General features: G+C 44.7%; 1 protein-coding gene across 1 annotated transcript in view; it reads left to right on the top strand.

Moving 5' to 3' along the window:
* Positions 1 to 19,831: 19,831 nt before the first annotated feature.
* LOC137347890 (beta-1,4 N-acetylgalactosaminyltransferase 2-like) overlaps positions 19,832 to 23,780 on the top strand; it is a 102,703-nt gene continuing 98,754 nt past the window's right edge. The window contains exon 1 of the mRNA XM_068012935.1: positions 19,832 to 20,028. Within this exon, the coding sequence (XP_067869036.1) occupies positions 19,832 to 20,028 (197 nt within the window). The remainder of the gene's footprint in view (positions 20,029 to 23,780) is intronic.

Here is a 23,780-nt window from a genome sequence, read left to right as displayed (position 1 = left end):
TAATAAAGGCTAACACACCATATGCCTTCTTAACAGCCCTATTAACCTGGGTAGCAACTTTCAGGGATTTATGTACCTGGATACCAAGATCTCTCTGCTCATCTACACTACCAAGAATCTTCCCATTAGCCCAGTACTCTGCATTGCTGTTACTCCTTCCAAAGTGAATCACCTCACACTTCTCCGCATTAAACTCCATTTGCCATCTCTCAGCCCAGCTCTGCAGCCTATCTATGTCCCTCTGTACCCTACAACACCCTTCGACACTATCCACAACTCCACCGACCTTCGTGTCATCCGCAAATTTACTAACCCACCCTTCTACACCCTCATCCAGGTCGTTTATAAAAATGACAAACAGCAGTGGCCCCAAAACAGAACCTTGCGGTACACCACTAGTAACTAAACTCCAGGATGAACATTTGCCATCAACCACCACCCTCTGTCTTCTTTCAGCTAGCCAATTTCTGATCCAAAGCTCTAAATCACCTTCAATCCCATACTTCCGTATTTTCTGCAATAGCCTACCGTGGGGAACCTTATCAAACGCCTTACTGAAATCCATATACACCACATCCACGGCTTTACCCTCATCCACTTGTTTGGTCACCTTCTCGAAAAACTCAATAAGGTTTGTGAGGCACGACCTACCTTTCACAAAACCGTGCTGACTATCGCAAATGAACTTATTCTTTTCAAGATGATTATAAATCCTGTCTCTTATAACCTTTTCCAACATTTTACCCACAACCGAAGTAAGGCTCACAGGTCTATAATTACCAGGGCTGTCTCTACTCCCCTTCTTGAACAAGGGGACAACATTTGCTATCCTCCAGTCCTCCGGCACTACTCCTGTCGACAATGACGACATAAAGATCAACAACAACGGCTCTGCAATCTCCTCCCTGGCTTCCCAGAGAATCCTAGGATAAATCCCATCTGGCCCAGGGGACTTATCTATTTTCACTCTTTCCAAAATTGCTAACACCTCCTCCTTGTGAATCTCAATCCCATCTAGCCTAGTAGGCTGTATCTCAGTAATCTCCTCGGCAACATTTTCTTTTTCTACTGTAAATACTGACGAAAAATATTCATTTAACGCTTCCCCTATCTCCTCTGATTCCGCACACAACTTCCCACTACTATCCTTGATTGGCCCTGTTCTAACTCTTATCATTCGTTTATTCCTGATATACCTATAGAAAGCCTTAGGGTTTTCTTTGATCCTATCCGCCAATGACTTCTCGTGTCCTCTCCTTGCTCTTCTTAGCCCTCCCTTTAGATCCTTCCTGGCTAGCTTGTAACTCTCAAGCGCCCGAACTGAGCCTTCACGTCTCATCCTAACATAAGCCGCCCTCTTCCTCTTGACAAGCGCTTCAACTTCTTGAGTAAACCACGGCTCCCTCGCTCGACAACTTCCTCCCTGCCTGACAGGTACATACTTATCAAGGACACGCATTAGCTGCTCCTTGAATAAGCTCCACATTTCGTTTGTGCCCATCCCCTGCAGTTTCCTTCCCCATCCTACACATCCTAAATCTTGCCTAATCGCGTCATAATTTCCTTTCCCTAAAGAATCTAAAGCATTCCCTCCTGCACCATCTCTCCAGCCAGGCATTCATCTGCACTATCCATCTATTCTTGTACCCACTGCCACAGGGAGAAATCTGGAGATTACTACCTTTCAGGTCCTACTTTTTAATTTCTTTCCCAACTCCCTGAAATTGGTCTGCAGGATGACCTCCCCCTTTCAACCCCCGAAGTCAGTGGAGGGGGTTGGTGGGGGGTGGGGGGGGGGGACAGGGAGCATTGTTGGGGGTGTACTTGACAGTGACCACCTCCAGAAACATGTGATCCATGTTGCTCTCAACCTTACAGATGCATTGTAGTGACACCAGATGCTGCTCAAGCTCCAAAACACGGAGTTTGAACTCCTTCCCCTGACAATATTTTCTGCAAGAAGCGGAGAGATCGTGGCAGAGTGGTAATGTCACTTGACTAGTAATCCAGAGGCCCAGGCCAATGCTCTTGGGAGATGGGTTCAAATCCCGCAAAGGCAGCAGGTGGAATTTAAATTCAATTAATTAATAAGTTCAATTAATTAATAAAAAATCTAGAATTGAAAGCTAGTCTCGGTAATAGTGCCATGAAACTATCACAGATTGTCATAAAAACTCATCTGGTTCACTAACCTCCTTTAGGGAAAGAAATCTGCCATCCTTACCTAGTCTGGCCTACCTGTGACTCCAGACCCACAGCAATGTGGTTGACTCTTAACTGCCCTCTGAAATGGCCTGGCAAACCACTCAGTTGTCAAGGACAATTAGGGATGGACAACAATGCTGGCTTTGCCAGTGACATCCACATCCCATGAAAGAATGAAAAAAAACCAGAAACAGCAAGTCTGTCGGCAAATACTGTGGGAGAATGCTTTGATTGTGTTCTACTGCTTAAGTAAGGAGGACAGTTTTATGCCAAAAATCCAAATTATTTTAAGTTTCTATTTTACTCCTCTGGGTTAATCATTTTTGGCTTGATGTAAGGAATAGATGTATTTTCCTCTCACTGTAGCTCCATCTTGATAGAAGCATAACCTAGGTCTTTTTGTCTTTGTTTCTGTTTATTGTAGCAAATGTAATTCCAACATACTGTCTGTAATGTATTTTTCCTTTAACCCCATTCTGTTAATTTAGTTAATTTAGATACAAACCTCTAAAATATTTGAGCTTTACTAAGCTGACATTTGACTCTTCTTGAAGAGATGTAATGAAACTATTTCCTTATTCTTTTAATGAAGAGTTGGGCTTGTGACTTTTCATGTATTCAATGTGACCCTGGTGTGCCAGAAGAATCATCACATCATCAGGCGGGATGGGGGGGTTGTTGGGGTAGAAAAACTGCTGTTTTTTCAATCAGCTCTTGAATGTTTGTATTACTTAATGTTGGAGGATAATAATTTCAATCACAATTTGTCTTGTCAGATAATGTACTGGAAGGTAGTTGTATAAATAAGTCTGGATATTTGGCCACACAGTGTCCATACCTTTGGCACCTTATGCCCTCCAAAGTCTCCAATATGGCGGGCAGGAAGCACGCACTCATTATCAGATGGAACTCTGCTACCCACCACTTTGATAAACGCCAAAAATCAGCATCCACACACCACGCCTGAAACAGCCATTCAGCTCTTTGTTTAAGGGGTATCACATCTGTTTGAGGTCCACTCTGAAGGTAGCTAGGTTTGCCCTGATGCAGCCAGTGCCAGTAGGTTATTATGAAAGTGGAAGACCATTGAGCCGATCCTTCACATGCCTCCACCTCCCCTTCAGTAGTATGCAACTGTTTCTAAAATAGTTCCACGATTTTGCATCCATTATTTTATCTGGATGTCTATTCCACAGGTTGACACCTCTTTCGGCTGGATTTTGTGCTCCGTTGGAAGGTTGGTTTTATGGCTGGGTGGCAGGGGGCAGACAATCGGAGCAAATTCATCCACCTGGAACCCCATGCCGTAATCCTGGTGTCCGATTTTCCCCGAGGTGGCGAAATTCCACGGCAGCACCTCCATTGCTATGCAATGGGATCGTACTTTAATTATGTTAAATACTGTTTTGTATGCATTAGTATCGAATTCGCCACAATCCTACCAGCTGTTTGCAATCTTCTGCAAGATGTGCAGCACTCACATGCCTTCACTTTCCAGTCCTTGAAAAGCTGGCACCTCCAAGGCAAGAGTCCTTGGTGACTGCAATGGTTAGGCAAGTAAGTTGTTATGTTGCTAAATTTTTTTAACATCAGACATGGCCACTAGCGTCAATCGGTAGATCTGAGGCAAGGTTGGAACTCTACAAGTGGATACTGTTGAGAGTTGGGTGCAGAACTCAGAAACTGTATAGGTTTTCTTTTGGGTGTCCAGTACAGGCAACTCAAATGGTATTGGCATGGTCATGGATGACTCACACTCATTGAAAAGTTGAGGGAGCAACATCAAGCCATACTATAGACCGGCACAATGGCACAGTGGTTAGCACCACAGCCTCTCAGCTCCAGCAACCCAGGTTCAGTTATGGGTACTGCCTGTGTGGAGTTTGCAAGTTCTCCCTGTGACTGCGTGGGTTTCCGCCGGGTGCTCTGGTTTCCTCCTACAGCCAAAGACTTGCAGGTTGATAGGTAAATTGACCATTGTTTAGTTTAGTTTAGTTTAGAGATACGGCCCACCGAGTCTGTGCCGACCATCAACCACCCATTTATACTAATCCTACACTAATTCCATATTCCTACCACATCCCCACCTGTCCCTATATTTCCCTACCACCTGCCTATACTAGGGGCAATTTACAATGGCCAATTTACCTATCAACCTGCAAGTCTTTGGCATGTGGGAGGAAACTGGAGCACCCGGAGGAAACCCACGCAGACACAGGGAGAACTTGCAAACTCCAGACAGGCAGTACCCAGAATTGAACCTGGGTCGCTGGAGCTGTGAGGCTGCAGTGCTAACCACTGCGCCACTGTGCCGCCCAAAATTGTCAATTGTCCCTAGTGTAGGTAGGTGGTAGGAGAATTGAGGGAAGATGGGGATGTGGAAGGGAATATGAGATTAATGTAGGATTAGTATAAATGGGTGGTTGATGGTCAGCACAGACTTGGTGGGCTGAAGGGCCTGTTTCAGTGCTGTATCTCTCTATGACCTCTGCCAGAATCCTGCTGAACCAGAAATTAAGACAAATCTCTGCCTAGAGAGGTGTACTTGACCTTTTGAAGGAATCGGAAGTTACAAGGGACTTAGAGATGGATATGATTCACCCTGTTTTCCTGGATCCTTTTGCTGTGATGAGGCATCTCCACCAGAGGCAGGCCCAAGAGGCAGCTGTGGCTCAAGAGAAAGCTCCTAGAAGCGAGCAGCAGCAGCCACCAAGGCAAAGAAGAGCCCAGTTACACCAGCGAGTCTTCCGGACTCAGATGACATACCTGTGGATGTCTGAGTACAAGAGCCACAGACAACTACGGATGTCCAGAGAGGCCATCGCACGCTTCTGTGCACTCTTGAATGATGATTTGCAACCAATGGATTTTGGTAGCCACCCTATGCCAGTAGCCCTCAAAATTACCATCCACCGGCGACATGTTGTGGGGCCTTTCAATCCGCAGTGCACCACTGCATCAAGGAGGTGACCAATGCTGTGTTCAGGAGGGCTGGCAAATATGTACACTATAGGACAGACCCTGAGAGTCAGGCCGAGAGGGCCATTGGATTTGAGGCTATTGCAGGATTCTCACATGCCCAAGGTGTGATCGACTGCACACGTGTGGCCATCAGTACTCCCATGGGCCAACCAGCCGCCTTCATTATCAGAAAGGGGTTTCATTCAATTAATGTCCAACTAGTGTGTGACCACAAAAGCGCTTCCTACATGTGTGTGCCCACTTCCCAGGCAGCTGCCATGACTCGTACATACTTCACCAGTCACAGGTGCCACTGATTTTCACACCCCTCACTGTCAGGGGTGGATTCTCAGAGATAAGCACTACCCTTTGATGACATGGCTTCTGACGTCAGTCAGGAGCCCCACCAATGATGCTGAAGAGCATTACAGCACCTGCCATGGCTCCACCAGATCGATCATCGAGCAGGCCATTGGTATGCTGATGATGCACTTCCGCTACCTTGATAGATCTTGTGGAGCCCTTCAGTCTGCACCAGACAGGGTTGTGCACATCATTGTAGTCTGTTGCATTCTACACAACATCGCACTGCAGAGGGGGGAGGCTTTGAAAGATAAAGAAGTACGGGAGCATGAGACATCTCCAATGAAGAGCACACAGAGGGCACACAAGGCCAAGCACACATGGAAAATCAGCGAGCAGTGATAGAGGCAAGGCATGGTGAGCAACACGCAAGAGTGGCAAGGCAGAGACGAATAATTGTGCATTTCCACAATCCTTCAATTTCAATGAATATGTTTGCCAACAAAACTCACCATTATGATGCAGTCTCAAGTCCCCTGCCTCCATAACAACTGTCTCTCCAGCATGTATGGCAGCAACAAACTGAGCCATTGCCCATGTGACATCATTTGTGCAATTAAACATCATGCATATTGGCATGGTAATGATGACAATGGTCACATTGGCAATACTGTAAGGCTTATGATGGAATTGAAAGACACGTAATCACTCCATGGTGGAATGTAGTTTTCAGACATTAAAAGCTGATGATTGGTAGGAAAACACATTTAATTAAAATAACCATGACATATCTGTCTCACCCATGAGTACCCATATGTGCCAAGGTGTCTTTTTAATACATTTGTGGGTGCTTCTTCGCGGTGTAACCTCTACGCTAACAGCTAGATTGCAGACAGGTTGCTGATCAGGATGCCCCTTAGCCTGGGATGACATTGGTGGTTATCCTCTGGGTGCGTGAGGCCTGGAGTGTCCCGGCTGCCTAAAGCCTTCCTGCACCAGTGCAGGACTGTCCCACAGATGTCATGGCTGCTGGAGCTGGACTCACTGGCAGAGGGGCTGAGGAACCCATGTCTGTACTTAATTCACCCTGATGGAAGACCCCAGATGTGGAGCGCAGCCTCTCCTCCTCCCTCTCAAGGCTCGTGGCAACCTCCCTGCTCCCTGGAGCAGGACCAGGAGCGGGAACACTCTGCAGTCTCCTGGTCCTTCTCTCGCCCTGCCACTGCTAATTTGAAATCATGCCAAGGCGAAGGTTTGCAGGTCATGGCATATCTGCGGGATCTGGCTCTCCATGAGGAATTCCAACCTCTTGACGGATGAAGTCATGCGCTCACATGCCTGGGACATGGCAGCAATCATATCATGGTTAGACTCCTCCATCATCCGCTCATGGTGGCGCATGGCCTCTGGCAGCTCCGCCAGATGTTGCCTTACCTCTCCCTGCAACTCCAGCATGTCCTGTGCTGCTGACACCAGAGGCTCATCATCAGCCTGGGGCTCAGCATGGGCCTGGCCATTTGTTATATTTTCACCGATTTGCTGGTTATTCTATATATCTGATTCATCGGAGAGCAATGCAGATATGACATTACTTCTAAATCAACAACAGGTTTATTTACAGTATTTTAAAATATCTCAGCACTTACAAGAATTCACTATAATGTCTTTCCGAACACAATCACTGTTTACCACTGTTTACCCTTAACCAATCAAGCACAGTGAACACTGATCAGTGGACAGACTAATACAATCAAACTCAGATCAATCAAATTATTGACCACTACAACACCACAGTCCTCCGATTGTTGGAGGCCTCGACTGTCTTAGCTTCAGTCAGTTGCTCGGGCATGTGTGTGATGCTCTCACCAGCTTGTGACCCTGAATCCAATGCTGATCGGATACCCACTGAGGTGAGAATGCCAGCACTGATGGAAGATGTAGGTGAGTCATGGGACGGTGCATCCTCTAAGTGTTGCTTGTCCTCACAGGTTGTCGTCGTTTCCTCATTGTCTCTAAGAATTTGCAAGTGCTGCCCTGCAAGATACAATGTAAAGAACAGACATTTGGGTGTTATGGTACACTTGCCGCAATGATGACAACATTGCGTTTCTCTATAAAATCGAATTTCATTCTGTGTTTCTCAATAATCACACTCTTCAACTGGAATCCCGAGCTCGATGTCCAATATGGCACGTCCTCCTTGGATCCCCGCTAACTCAAGCCCTTCCTCTTCAGCCTGAGACAGAGGCCGCAGGTCGGGAACCTTGCCACCAGCCCTAGCCCCTTCCCTACTGTTGTGGGCCCTCTTCTCCTGAAAGATCAAGGATGTAGTTACTGTTAAGTTCTAAACATCTCTACAGCTCGTCAATGCCAAAATGGGCCCCTCTTCTGCACTTGGGAGATGTCGCTGCTCTCATACTGACTCGATCTGTCATGGGTCTCAACTGGGCTAAGATAGAAATGAGGGAGACTGGTTTCAATTATGCAGTCAGTCATCTGCTATCACGACACTATGACTTGCCTATTATTAAAATCGCTGTGTCAACCGTGCACTTTTACATTTGAGGGAAAGCAGATTGCAGCAAGCTATGCGGAACCAACTTACATTGGCTGAGTGAAAGAGGTCATTGACCCTCTTCCTGCAATGGACGCAGTTATGATGGATGACCCCACAGCTACTAACCTCCTCTGCGATCTCCGTCCAGGCTCGCTTGGTCAGGCAGGAGGACCTCTTCCTGCCATTGCTGGGGAAGAGGACCTGCTGCCTTTTCCTTGCCGCCTGGAGGAGAATCAGCAGGGAGGCATCACTAAACTGTGGAGCCACCCTTGCTCTTACACCTGACATGGTATGAATGATGCTTGGGGGAGGATGTTTGCTGAGATACAAAGTTATGGCAAACCACTGAAGTGTTGCTGCAGTAAACTGCTATTCAGTGCAAGGAGAGTAAATGCAGGGCTGCCAGCCTTTTAAAGATGGCACCAACACCTGATCCAACATCAGCACCAATGATGCCCCTGCAACTTGATTGGCCACTTTTATTATGCTCAGTGGATGCCCTCCATGTAATCGCGCCAGCACAGCTGCGAAAGTCACATGCATGACAGCTTGACATTTTGCACACCCGCCACTGCTCTCGGTGGCACCATAACAAAATCAGCCCTTTGTGTGAAGAATTTCCGGATAGTCCCAAAAATACCTTTTACCAGATTGAACCTGTCCTTGAGTCAATATGAATAATCCTGTTTGCACAATGAGAGTATCAGCGAACATTATGACATTGAAGTGGAAAAATCATGTTTGAACATTTATTGTTTCTAAAGTTTACAGCAGCTGCTGAAGAGGAGTCATTTGTTTTGTTTTCTGTGTGGGTGTTTGGTAACTAGTGCGGTCAGGAGTGGGGCAGCTACCTGTTTGAGATGACAGAGACAGAGCAGGATTAATAAGTCTGTTGGAATAAAAACCTAGCAGAAATAATTTGAAATAAATTATTGCCAGAGCAGAAAGGGAATGGAAGAAGGAGAAATTAAGGATATAAAATGATGGCTAAGCATATGAAAGGTAAAATAATAGTTAAAGAGGGTAAGACTGCTCGAGGATAAACCGAGGTAAACATTTATGGAATATGGAGCTTTGCTGGAAATATTAAATAAATAGTTTGCTTGTGGAAGTGATGCTGTAGGGGTACTAGAGAAGGATATGCTCAATTCTTAAAGGGAATTGTTTAGAAGAAATTTTTTCTGAAAAAATAGCAGTACTCAGTGTAGGTAAGTCTTCAGGACACAGTAGCAGAGATGAGATTACAAAGGCTCTCCCAACTATTTTACAATCTACCTTAGTTATACACAAGGAAGAAATACTTGGGGTTGCAGATAGCAATGTGGGAAGATGTCAGTGCCTAAGTGTTGCTCCTGCTCTGTGTGTGATAGTGACTTGTGTGTACTTTCTCCAGACAGAGATATGATATTTACTGCTCACTGTATGGCATCCTCTTTAGTGGGGAGGCCTCATTTCCACAGCAGTATCTCATCTCCATTCCAATCATTCTTAACCAACAGCCAACATAAAGCTGCATCCCATAATATAAATTACATTCTTAAATCCAACCAACGTATTTATTCTGGAATTGGCAACTGATAAGGAAGCAATGAGAATTTTATCCACCAGTCAAGTACATTGTTCAGCTTTTGTTTGCTTTATTTAGGAGAATCGCTGAGTGTAAATATGCTTCCTTATAAAGAACACAAAATGTCAGCCTGAAATTGGTTTCACACAGTGACCTGTAGAATTGCAGCAAAGTGCAATGAGACACCCGATGCTCAACAAATGAACTCTTAACAAAAGTATAGAAAACAGAACTAGCTCAGATAACTGCATTCAGAAATCAACAAAGCTTGAATGAAACTTAGCATTTACTTACACACTTTACAATTTTGAAAATACATATATTTTTTTCTTGCAGTTGCTGTTCAAATAATTACATACATCATAATAGTCAAACAAATAGGCCGCAATCTTACAAAGCAAAATACTGTGGATGCTGGAAATCTGAAATATAGACAGAAAATGCTGGAAATACTCAGCAGCTCTGGCAGCATCTGTGGAGAGAGAAACCGAGTTAACATTTCAGATCTGTGACCTTTCATCAGAACTGTTGTTTTACGCACCTTTCTGATGAAAGGTCACAAACCTGAAACGTTAACTGTTTCTCTCTCCACAGGTGCTTTGTAGTCTATTCCTACTTTCTGGTCCTGGTCCGGAGGTTTACTCTGGGTATCAGCAACTCAAGACTACCAAATTAATGCTCACACATAGCACGTTTATTCAGCTTTTCAAAATCTTATCTTCTACAGAGATTATATTCACGTGTCCACATAAGCTAGGTTACTTAGGTTCATTCGAGAGTCAGAACGGAGTAGATGATCAGTCCTCCCCTTCTGAATCTCCAAGTAGTTGATCCGACTACTTTGTCCTGAGCTAGCTGGTCAGCATTTTGGAGCATGCTTTCTTATACTGTGTTCATGCATGCTACCTGCGTGATCAGCTCGGGATGGACCAGACCTGACGAACCGATGTACAGTGATTGGTTGGTCAGCTGTTGCTAACGCCACGGGTGTGCTACATCAGTTACAATCCGTCAATCTTTCACCGGTTTTGACATCTACTTATTTTTGGTAGCCTCATCCCTCAAGTTTCAAAGAAACATTGAAACATAGAAAATAGGAGCAGGAGTAGGCTATTCGGCCCTTCGAGCCTGCTCCGCCATTCATTATGATCGTGGCTGATCATCCAACTCAGTAGCCTGTTCCCGCTTTCGCCCCATACCCTTTGATCCCTTTAGACTCAAGAGCGAAATCTAACTCCTTCTTGAAAACTTACAATGTTTTGGCCTCAACTGCTTTCTGTGGTAGCAAATTCCACAGGCTCACGTCTCTCTGGGTGCAGAAATTTCTCTTCATCTCAGTCCTGAAAGGTTTACCCCGTATCCTTAGACTATGACCCCTGGTTTTGGACTCCCCCACCATCGGGAACATCCTTCCTGCATCTACCCTGTCAAATCCTGTTAGAATTTTATAGGTTGCTATGAGATCCCCCTCACTCTTCTGAACTCCAGCGAATATAATCCTAACCGACTCAATCTTTCCTCATACGTCAGTCCCATCATCCCTTGTTACTTATAATGGCAGCCTGCTAAGCAAGGCCTCAATTTTAAAATTCTCATCCTTGTTTTAAAATCTCTCCATGGCCTCACCCCTCCTACCTCTGTAATCTCCTTCAGCCCCACAACCCTCTGAGATATCTGTGCTCATCTAATTCTGACCTTCTGAGCATTCCCGATTTTAATCACTCCACCATTGGTAGCCCTGCATTCATCTACCAAGACACTAAGTTCTGGAATTCCCTCCCAAAACCTCTCTGCCACACTACCTCCCTTTTATCCTTTAAGACACTATATAAAACCTACCTCTTTGACCAATCTTTTGGCCAACTGCCCTAATATCTCCTTTGCTTTCTAATGCACCTTGGGATGTTTTATTATGTTAAAGGCACTATAAGAACACAAGTTGTTATTGTTGATGTTATTAATGTCAGTAAAATGAATCTATAGGCAAATGCTGTAAAGCAATGCTTTAATTGTGTTCTACCTGCCTAAGTAAAGACTAGACTGGAAGTTTTATATTGAAATTGCAAATCAATTTAAGCTTCTATTTCACTTTTCTGCATTGATCGGTCTTGAACTGTTAGACATAAGAATACACATCTTTTCTTTTGGCATCGGCTCAATTCTCAACAGAAGTATAAGGTAATTCTTTCCTTCTTTAGTTCTGTTTATCAAAGCAAAAGTAATTTCAATACACTGTTTGAAATCCATTTTCCTTTTCAATCTTGAGTCTTTTAATTTAATGAATAAAGAAGCAAGCCTTTAAATCAATGTGAACTCTTCTATGCTGGCTTTTGATATTTTTCCAAAGTACCTGTAACAATAACAACCACCCTCATTTATATAATGCCTTTAACATAATATAACAACTTAAGGAGTTACCAAACAAAATTAGAACCAAGCACATAAGGAAATATTGGAAATAACTGAACATTGTCTATTCTTCAGCAAGAGAATCATCCCACTGTCTGTTTCTTTCCGTGCAGGGAGGGAGGACAAAGTATTGCTGTTTTCCCAATAACTTTTGAATGCTTGAATGTTGGAAAATGAAACTTTCAATCAACATTTATCTTGCTAGATAATGTAATGGAGCAGATGCCTGGAAGATAGTTGAAAATGTAAACCTCGAAATATGGCCCTGCATGGGTTGGTTTGCCCTGACACAACCAGTCCTGGAAGATATATACGAATGAGGAAGGCATTCAGCCCATCTTAATTCATCCAATTAAAATGACCCTAAGGGATCCCCACCCCCACACCTCTGTTGCAGTATGCAACTGCTTCTAAAATGAATCCAGGGATTTTGCATTAAGTACTTTATCTGGAACATGTTAATAACTCTCTCTGATAACTTTTTTGATGGAAGTCCTAAAATTATATTTGCACCTATGTCCTGTAGTCTAATCTAGCAATTTAATTTCAACTATTATTCCAAATTTACTTTATCTATTTCCTTAATAATCATTTTTTAAAATTCTTTCATGAGATGTGAGCATCAGGGCAGTTAAGAGTCAATCACATTGCTGTTGGTCTGGAGTCACATGTAGGCCAGACCAGGTAAGGATCGCAGATTTCCTTCCCTAAATGAAGGCATGGGACCTTTGTACTGTCCCTCTCCTTCTCCTCTCACTCCTCCCTCTCTTCTCATTGGACTCACCAGTCTGTAAGATTTTGAAGAGTTAGGGAACTAGGATCACTAAATTAGTTTAAAATTGGTTCAACGCTGCACCCTCTACAGGAGATCTGGGACCTCTGTGAGCAGGGCAAATAACAGCGTGTCTCCTGTAAGAGGTTCTGTTCCTGTATCCCCTTACTACAGTTATTGGACTTTAGGAATTACAAGAACAAAATTGCACACAGCACAGGGTTTGGTTTAACCATAAATTGTTGTTTTATTGAATCCAATAATATCCCTAATACAGACACCTCTATGGTTAGTTGAAACAGAAATGAAACAAAACTGTCCTCAGTACAAAGCCTCCTGCAGGAACTTAAAATTGACACCCCAATTCCCAGCTGAACCCTTCAGCGATTTGACCACTGTTCCCAGTTACCCAAAACAAAGTCATTACAACTTGGCTCAAACTTATAAATCTTAGACAAAAAACACTACACTTTCTCCCAACCCCTCAGACCAAGATGACTACAATTTGGTTGAAAACACTTACAATCACCCACACGGCCTGTCGGTCCCGGTGTTGATTGTAGGTCCTGAGTCAAGATGATCAACTTTGACCCTTCTTCCAACTGCAGCCCCCACAGTACAAACCCCTTCAAGACTTGACTAAAAAGTCTTACAGTTACCCACACGGCTGGTCATTACCAACGTTGATTGTAGGCCTGGACCTGAGATGACCAGTCCCTGTCCTTCTTCACATGATTGCAGTGCCAAATCCTTCGATCTTGTCCTTTTTATGATGATCTTTATTGAAATATCATGAAAACATCTCTGAAGCCATCCTGCTGGATGGTCAGCACTTAGCACCTTTTAATCTCCTTCCCCTGTTACCTGCCTGGTCCAGACAGATCCACTTAGTGCTGATGTTATTTCCCTGACCGAGAACCAAGGTGCAGTAGCCCAGGCTCCAGAGCTGATATACACGACAAAGGTTTCTCTCCTGTCTTGACAGGACTGAATGCTGTGATCTGGGGCTGGTTAGTTGTAACAATGGCCTCCCCAATTACTTAACATGATGGCAGTTATGGTAATGTCCCAAATTCCAGTCCTTGAACAGTATCAGTTCTGTTGTGATGTTGGAATGTTTGAAATTGACCCATTGGAATGTAGCCTGCGTCTGTGTGCTTTGTGTTGAGGTTTGGCTCTTATTCACAGTATTATTGTCCATGGGGGTTGAGGTTCCTGCCCCATACTCCACAAAGTTCAGTTTTAAAGTCCAGTTGGGGGGAGGAATTCCAATCCCATACTCCTCAACCAATCAAATTGAAGAATACTTGCTGAGGCACTGGGTGGAATTTTACTCACCTTTCCAACGTCAGGGATCATGACGGGGGTGGGGGGTGGGGAAATGCCTCCAGGTGAGGGCCACCACACACCCCGATGCCATGAGGGCCCAACCTGATATTGCCGGTGGTCGCAAGGCCTCGTGACTGCACCCCACACCTGTCGCTCGGCGATGGGACCACCATCAACATATGGAAATAAATTTAGATCGATAAATTAATTCCCCTTACGGTCCTGCCGTCTGTCCCGGAATGATCTGCATGCCGCTGGCCTGCACTCCTGCAGCTTTGGATCCCTGTCCAGGTACTGAGGTGGAACACTGGTGGGGAGGGAGGAGGAAGAAAGTTTTCAGTGCGGGAGTGGGGGGAGCAGGGTCAAATTAATATCATTGATGTAGGGGATGATGAGAAGGGTTATAGTGTAAAGTTTATGCACTTTGGGGGGAAAGGGCAGGTGGTCAAGGTAAGTGGTTTGGAGGGGGAAAGAGCAAGTAATTAACTCTATGGTTATTGGGGGAGCGTTGGAAAGAGACAAGATAAACATATTTAATTTTTTAAAATCAAGGTATCTTTAAATATTTAAATTGAATGGCAGGGCATGAAGCACTTTAAAATGGCGTCAGCGCCTGTGCACAGGCAACTAACGCCATGGCCGGAGGTGGACAGGCCACCCCTTCACGTGATCGGGATGGGTGGTGGTCCACTCCGGCTAGTAAATGAGCTGCCACACGTAATATCGCGGCAGCTCCGCGATGTGCAGCCCATGCGGGAGGGCGGGGGAGTACAAATTTCAGCCCACTGAGTCTAAACCAGAAAGTGTAAGTTCGAATATTTAGCTCTGTGTAAAGTTAGGTGCAAAAAGTGAAATAAAGAGAGGGGAAGAAAGAGAGAGAGAGATAAAAGAGACAAAGAGAAAGTAAAAACTAATTATTTTTAGTTTTTTTTAACTTCTCCAAAAATAATAAAATCTGCTGGAATGAGGCTCCAGACTTATAAAGGTAAATTTTCAATGCCAGATTGATTTTTTGGAAGTAATTAAGACTTATCACACCACTAAAAATTCACCAACACTTGAAAGGACACTCGTTAACGTTATCTGCCATGTTTAGTTAGTTTCGAGTGTATAAGTACTGCAACATCACGCCCTTCATGTGTTTTAATGCCAAATCTCTGGGGGCGGTACCTGTGCAGCGAAGCTTGTGTAGTAGTAGGGAAACTCAGACTGCAACTTCCTGATTTCCGAATTCAGCCATGCATGTGTAGATGCCAGAAGTTGTATATGCCTGCCCAAGAGGGAGACCATGGAACATTTGAACTTCCGGCATTTAGTTTAGTTTAATCTAATGTGGCAGGGGGATGGGAACCAAATGAGGAGGTCAGTGGACAGTAAGGAGGTAGTAACTTAAGCCTGTAAGGAACGAGATAATGAAGTCAGCGTGACTAAGGGGAAGAGTAGGCAGGGAGCAGATGATGAACGCAAAGGGACTGGTGGTCTGAGGTGCATTTGTTTTAATGCAAGAAGTGTAGTAGGTAAGGCAGATGAACTTAGGGCTTGGATTAGTACCTGGGAGTATGATGTTATTGCTATTACTGAGACTTGGTTGAGGGAAGGGCACGATTGGCAACTAAATATCCCAGGATATCGATGCTTCAGGCGGGATAGAGAGGGAGGTAAAAGGGGTGGAGGATTTGCATTACTGGTCAAAGAGGATATCACAGCTGTGCTGAAGGAGGGCACAATGGAGGACTCGAGCAGTGAGGCAATATGGGCAGAAGTCAGAAATAGGAAGGGTGCGGTAACAATGTTGGGGCTGTACTACAGGCCTCCCAACAGCGAGCGTGAGATAGAGGTACAAATATGTGAACAGATCATGGAGAGATGTAGGAGCAACAGGGTGGTGGTGATAGGAAATTTTAATTTTCCCAACATTGACTGGGATTCACTTAGTGTTAGAGGTCCAGATGGAGCAGAATTTGTAAGGAGCATCCAGGAGGGTTTTCTAGAGCAGTATGTAAATAGTCCAACTCGGGAAGGGGCCATACTGGACCTGGTGTTGGGGAATGAGCCCGGCCAGGTGGTTGAAGTTTCAGTAGGGGACTACTTTGGGAATAGTGATCACAATTCCGTAAGTTTTAGAATACTCATGGACAAAGACGAGAGTGGTCCTGAAGGAAGAGTGCTAAATTGGGGGAAGGCCAACTATACCAAAATTCGGCAGGAGCTGGGGAATGTAGATTGGGAGCAGCTGTTTGAAGATAAATCCACATTTGATATGTGGGAGGCTTTTAAAGAGAGGTTGATTACCGTGCAGGAGAGACATGTTCTTGTGAAAATGAGGGATAGAAATGGCAAGATTAGGGAACCATGGATGACAGGTGAAATTGTGAAATTAGCTAAGAGGAAAAAGGAAGCATGCACAAGGTCTAGGCAGCTGAAGAAAGACGAAGCTTTGGAAGAATATCGGGAATGTAGGACCAATCTGAAACGAGGAATTAAGAGGGCTAAAAGGGGTCATGAAATATCTTTAGCAAACAGGGTTAAGGAAAATCCCAAAGCCTTTTATTCATATATAAGGAGCAAGAGGGTAACTAGAGAAAGGATTGGCCCACTCAAGGACAAAGGAGGAAAATTATGCGTGGAGTCAGAGAAAATGGGTGAGATTCTAAATGAGTACTTTGCATTGGTATTCACCGAGGAGAGGGACATGACGGATGTTGAGGTTAGGGATAGATGTTTGATTACTCTAGGTCAAGTCGGCATAAGGAGGGAGGAAGTGTTGGGTATTCTAAAAGGCATTAAGGTGGACAAGTCCTCAGGTCCGGATAGGATCTATCCCAGGTTACTGAGGGAAGCGAGAGGAAATAGCTGGGGCCTTAACAGATATCTTTGCAGCATCCTTAAACACGGGTGAGGTCCCAGAGGACTGGAGAATTGCTAATGTTGTCCCCTTGTTTAAGAAGGGTAGCAGGGATAATCCAGGTAATTATAGACCGGTGAGCCTGACGTCAGTGGTAGGGAAGCTGCTGGAGAAGATACTGAGGGATAGGATCTATTCCCATTTGGAAGAAAATGGGCTTATCAGTGATAGGCAACATGGTTTTGTGCAGGGAAGGTCATGTCTTTCCAACTTAATAGAATTCTTTGAGGAAGTGACAAAGTTGATTGATGAGGGAAGGGCTGTAGATGTCATATACATGGACTTCAGTAAGGCGTTTGATAAGGTTCCCCATGGTAGGTTGATGGAGAAAGTGAAGTCGCTTAGTGTCCAGGGTGTACTAGCTAGATGGATAAAGAACTGGCTGGGCAACAGGAGACAGAGAGTAGCAGTGGAAGGGAGTTTCTCAAAATGGAGACATGTGACCAGTGGTGTGCCACAGGGATCCGTGCTGGGACCACTGTTGTTTGTGATATACATAAATGATTTGGAGGAAAGTATAGGTGGTCTGATTAGCAAGTTTGCAGATGACACTAAGATTGGTGGAGGAGCAGATAGTGAAGGGGACTGTCAGAGAATACAGCAGAATATAGATAGATTGGAGAGTTGGGCAGAGAAATGGCAGATGGAGTTCAATCAGGGCAAATGCGAGGTGATGCATTTTGGAAGATCCAATTCAAGAGTGAATTATACAATAAATGGAAAAGTCCTGGGGAAAATTGATTTACAGAGAGATTTGGATGTTCAGGTCCATTGTTCCCTGAAGGTGGCAATGCAGGTCAATAGAGTGGTCAAGAAGGCATACGGCATGCTTTCCTTCATCGGACGGGGTATTGAGTACAAGAGTTGGCATGTCAACAAGAGTTGTATAAGACTTTGGTTCGGCCACATTTGGAATACTGCGTGCAGTTCTGGTCGCCACATTACCAAAAGGATGTAGATGCTTTGGAGAGGGTGCAGAGGAGGTTCACCAGGATGTTGCCTGGTATGGAGGGCACTAGCTATGAAGAGAGGTTGAGCAGATTAGGATTATTTTCATTAGAAAGACGGAGGTTGAGGGGGGACCTGATTGAGGTGTACAAAATCATGAGAGGTATAGACAGGGTGATAGCAAGATGTTTTTTCCCAGAGTGGGGGATTCAATTACTAGGGGTCACGAGTTCAAAGTGAGAGGGGAAAAGTTTAGGGGGGATATGCGTGGAAAGTTCTTTACGCAGAGGGTGGTGGGTGCCTTGAACGCGTTGCCAATGGAGGTGGTAGACGCGGGTACGATAGGGTCTTTTAAGATGTATCTGGACAGATACATGAATGGGCAGGAAGAAAAGAGATACAGACCCTTAGAAAATAGGCGACATGTTTAGGTAGAGGATCCGGATCGGCGCAGGCTTGGAGGGCCGCAGGGCCTGTTCCTGTGCTGTAATTTTCTTTGTTCTTTGTTCTTGAACACAACCATTTTTACTACAAGCCCAGACAGCAAACAGTTTTTAAAAAATGTTTTCATGGGATGTGAGTATCGTTGGCTATGCCAGCATTTATTGCCCATCCCTAATTGCCCTTGAGATGATGATGGTAAGCCGCCTTCTTGAACTGCTACAGTCCTTGGGGGGTAGGTACACATACTGTGCTGTTCGGAAGGTCGTTCCAGGATCTTGACCCAGCGACAGTGAAGGAACAGTGATATAGTTCCAAGTCAGGATGGTGTGTGACTTGGAGGGGAACTTGCAGATGGTGGTGTTCCCATGCATCTGCTGCCCTTGTCCTTCTAGGTGGTAGAGGTCACGGGCTTGGAAGGTGCTGTCGAAGGAGCCCAGGTGTGTTGCTGCAGTGCATCTTGTAGATGGTACACACAGCTGCTACTGTGCATCGGTGGTGGAGGGAGTGAATGTTTAAGTTGCTGGATGGCGTGCTGATCAAGCAGGCTGCTTTGTCCTGGATGGTATCAAGCCTCTTGAGTGTTGTTGAAGCCGCACTCATCCAGGCAGGTGAAGAGGATTCCATCACACTCTTGACTTGTGCCTTGTAGATGGTGGACAGGCTTTGGGAGTCAGGAGGTGAGTTACTCCCCTCAGAATTTCCAGCCTCTGACCTGCTCTTTCAGTTTTACACAGGTTATGCTTTGTCTGAGCTAATTCAAGCTTATTATTGCTCCATATTAATGGTGAATGGCAATGCCATCACGGTTATTCCTATTGCAAAACTGATGTCAATGTTTCCACAATGAATATTTGTTTCACGACCCCAATTAGTCCTGACAAGCAATACCCAACTAGCAGTGTTCATGCCCAAGCACACAGATAATATCCTGAGTTCTCTAATTAGCTCCCACAAAGCATAACCTAATGAAAACTGGTTGGTCCCTGAGCTTGTGGTAACAACGGTTGTGTTAGTTCAGACATTCAGTGGTATCCATCTTGGGCAGGCATGTACAACAGCATACCTGTCCAGATACCAAAATCTCACCTGCTTAGACAGTTAATAAGACTAACCCTGTAGGAGCATGAATTATAATATTCCTCCAAAACCTATAATTTGTATTTTTCTCCACGGGTGCAGTCTTCACCACAAGGCAACCTGTTTTCAAAAGAGAAGGTGCCCAAAAAGATTGCTGCAATGTAAATTATGTATAGCATATTTTAAAGCCAAAATCCACATTAATTTTGTTAAATTAAAGTACTGCAAAATGTGAAATTCTAATTAATGATTGTCATAACAATAAGGTACAATTTATTCTAAAGGCTTTGAAATGATTTTGCATATATTGCTTAACTCAAATAGTTAATTCTTAATTTTGCTTATTTTTTCAGCATGTCTCCCAAAACCTTTTGGCAAATCATAATGACAATAGTGACGGCACTTTTGCTCATTATGTTCATGTACATGAGATCAATTACTTCATGGAGTTTATTTCCTGTCATGAAAAGTAAAACCCATATAGCTTTCCTGCACTTAAACCTCACACCACCGGAAAAGCTAACCTTTCTGTCTCCATATGGAGGAAGCTGGTAAGCCTTGTTGTATATTTATTATTTGAAATTAATCCAATTTTAGAAATGTTTAAATACATTCTTAATTCTGTCTTGAAATAGCAAAGCAATTTTGTTTTGTGTCCAACTGTTTTGAGTTTCCTTTACTGAAAGCAGAAAATTGCCAGCAGCAAACTATTGCTGAATGGGCACTTTTAAAATTGGTAAAGGGACACCCAACTCTGCTGACCCTCTTAGTGCCTTTAAGAGATTTGCTTCTGGAGATCCCATTCATTATCCCTGGATGTTTTATGACTGAGCAGAGTATCCTCCAAGCTGCCAATGGCAGTGCCCACCTACCAGCAAACAATCCATGAACAGTTCAACTGGAGATCAAAGCTTTTCTTAGTACTCACCCTACTTTTATTTATTTATTTTATTTAGAGATACAGGCCCTTCGGCCCACCGAGTCTGTGCCGACCAAGAACCACCCATTTATACTAACCCGACAGTAATCCCATATTCCCTACCACCTACCTACACTAGGGGGCAATTTACAATTTACCTATCACCTGCAAGTCTTTGGCTGTGGGAGGAAACCGGAGCACCCGGCGAAAACCCACACGGTCACAGAAAGAACTTGCAAACTCCGCACAGGCAGTACCCAGAACTGAACTCGGGTCCCTGGAGCTGTGAGGCTGCAGTGCTAACCACTGCGCCACTGTGCCGCCCTGATACGGCATGCTTGCCTTCATCGGTTGAGGCATAGAGTATAAAAATAGACAAGTCATGTTGCAGCTGTACAGAACTTTAGTTAGGCCACACTTAGAATATTGCGTGCAATTCTGGTCGCCACTCTACCAGAAGGACGTGGAGGCTTTGGAGAGGGTGCAGAAGAGGTTTACCAGTATGTTGCCTGGTCTGGAGGGCATTAGCTATGAGGAGAGGTTGTATAAACTCGGATTGTTTTCACTGGAACGACGGAGGTGGAGGGGCGACATGATAGAGGTTTACAAAGTTCTAAGCGGCATGGACAGAGTGGATAGTCAGAAGCTTTTTCCCAGGGTGGAAGAGTCAGTTACTAGGGGACATAGGTTTAAGGTGAGAGGGGAAAAGTTTAGAGGGGATGTGCGAGGCAAGTTCTTTACTCTTCGGGGGGGGGGTTAAACTAAATCAGCAGGGGAATGGGAACCTAAATTGTAGTTCCAGTGTACAGGCTGCTGAGAGTAGTGAGGTAGGGGATAAGGTTACAGGGACGCAAGAGGGCACTGGCAAGCAAGAACTTGGTTTAAAGTGTGTCTACTTCAACGCCAGGAGCATCCGGAATAAGGTGGGTGAGCTTGCAGCATGGGTTGGTACCTGGGATCCTGATGTTGTGGCCATTTCAGAGACATGGGTAGAGCAGGGGCAGGAATGGATGTTGCAGGTTCCGGGATTTAGATGTTTCAGTAAGAACAGAGAAGAGGGTAAAAGAGGGGGGGGGGTGTGGCATTGTTAATCAAGGAAAGTATTACAGCGGCAGAAAGGACGTTTGAGGACTCGTCTGCTGAGGTAGTATGGGCCGAGGTTAGAAACAGGAGAGGAGAGGTCACCCTGTTGGGAGTTTTCTATAGACCTCCGAATAGTTCCAGAGATGTAGAGGAAAGGATAGCGAAGATGATTCTCGACAGGAGCGAGAGTAACAGGGTAGTGGTTATGGGGGACTTTAACTTTCCAAATATTGACTGGAAATACTATAGTTCGAGTACTTTAGATGGGTCTGTTTTTGTCCAGTGTGTGCAGGAGGGTTTTCTGACACAGTGTGTGGACAGGCCAACCAGGGGCGATGCCACATTGGATTTGGTACTGGGTAATGAACCCGGCCAGGTGTTCGATTTAGATGTAGGTGAGCACTTTGGCGATAGTGATCACAATTCGGTTAGGTTTACCTTAGCGATGGGCAGGGACAGGTATATACTGCAGGGCAAGAATTATAGCTGGGGGAAAGGAAATTATGACGCGATTAGGCAAGATTTAGGATGTGTAGGATGGGGAAGGAAACTGCAGGGGATGGGCACAAACGAAATGTGGAGCTTATTCAAGGAGCAGCTAATGCGTGTCCTTGATAAGTATGTACCTGTCAGGCAGGGAGGAAGTTGTCGAGCGAGGGAGCCGTGGTTTACTTAAGAAGTTGAAGCGCTTGTCAAGAGGAAGAGGGCGGCTTATGTTAGGATGAGACGTGAAGGCTCAGTTCGGGCGCTTGAGAGTTACAAGCTAGCCAGGAAGGATCTAAAGGGAGGGCTAAGAAGAGCAAGGAGAGGACACGAGAAGTCATTGGCGGATAGGATCAAAGAAAACCCTAAGGCTTTCTATAGGTATATCAGGAATAAAAGAATGATAAGAGTTAGAACAGGGCCAATCAAGGATAGTAGTGGGAAGTTGTGTGCGGAATCAGAGGAGATAGGGGAAGCGTTAAATGAATATTTTTCGTCAGTATTTACAGTAGAGAAAGAAAATGTTGCCGAGGAGATTACTGAGATACAGCCTACTAGGCTAGATGGGATTGAGATTCACAAGGAGGAGGTGTTAGCAATTTTGGAAAGAGTGAAAATAGATAAGTCCCCTGGGCCAGATGGGATTTATCCTAGGATTCTCTGGGAAGCCAGGGAGGAGATTGCAGAGCCGTTGTTGTTGATCTTTATGTCGTCATTGTCGACAGGAGTAGTGCCGGAGGACTGGAGGATAGCAAATGTTGTCCCCTTGTTCAAGAAGGGGAGTAGAGACAGCTCTGGTAATTATAGACCTGTGAGCCTTACTTCGGTTGTGGGTAAAATGTTGGAAAGGGTTATAAGAGATAGGATTTATAATCATCTTGAAAAGAATAAGTTCATTTGCGATAGTCAGCACGGTTTTGTGAAGGGTAGGTCGTGCCTCACAAACCTTATTGAGTTTTTCGAGAAGGTGACCAAACAGGTGGATGAGGGTAAAGCCGTGGATGTGGTGTATATGGATTTCAGTAAGGCGTTTGATAAGGTTCCCCACGGTAGGCTATTGCAGAAAATACGGAAGTATGGGGTTGAAGGTGATTTAGAGCTTTGGATCAGAAATTGGCTAGCTGAAAGAAGACAGAGGGTGGTGATTGATGGCAAATGTTCATCCTGGAGTTTAGTTACTAGTGGTGTACCGCAAGGTTCTGTTTTGGGGCCACTGCTGTTTGTCATTTTTATAAATGACCTAGATGAGGGTGTAGAAGGGTGGGTTAGTAAATTTGCGGATGACACGAAGGTCGGTGGAGTTGTGGATAGTGTCGAAGGGTGTTGTAGGGTACAGAGGGACATAGATAGGCTGCAGAGCTGGGCTGTGAGATGGCAAATGGAGTTTAATGCGGAGAAGTGTGAGGTGATTCACTTTGGAAGGAGTAACAGGAATGCAGAGTACTGGACTAATGGGAAGATTCTTGGTAGTGTAGATGAACAGAGAGATCTTGGTGTCCAGGTACATAAATCCCTGAAAGTTGCTACCCAGGTTAATAGGGCTGTTAAGAAGGCATATGGTGTGTTAGCTTTTATTAGTAGGGGGATCGAGTTTCGGAGCCACGAGGTCATGATGCAGCTGTACAAAACTCTGGTGAGGCCGCACCTTGAGTATTGCGTGCAGTTCTGGTCACCGCATTATAGGAAGGATGTGGAAGCTTTGGAAAGGGTGCAGAGGAGATTTACTAGGATGTTGCCTGGTATGGAAGGAAGGTCTTACGAGGAAAGGCTGAGGGACTTGGGGTTGTTTTCGTTAGAGAGAAGGAGGAGGAGAGGTGA

The sequence above is a fragment of the Heterodontus francisci genome, chromosome 33 (genome assembly GCF_036365525.1).
Source record: "Heterodontus francisci isolate sHetFra1 chromosome 33, sHetFra1.hap1, whole genome shotgun sequence".
Lineage (NCBI taxonomy): Eukaryota > Metazoa > Chordata > Chondrichthyes > Heterodontiformes > Heterodontidae > Heterodontus > Heterodontus francisci.
The sequence above is the reverse complement of the archived record's forward strand: the minus strand, read 5'-3'. Positions and strand labels throughout refer to the sequence as shown.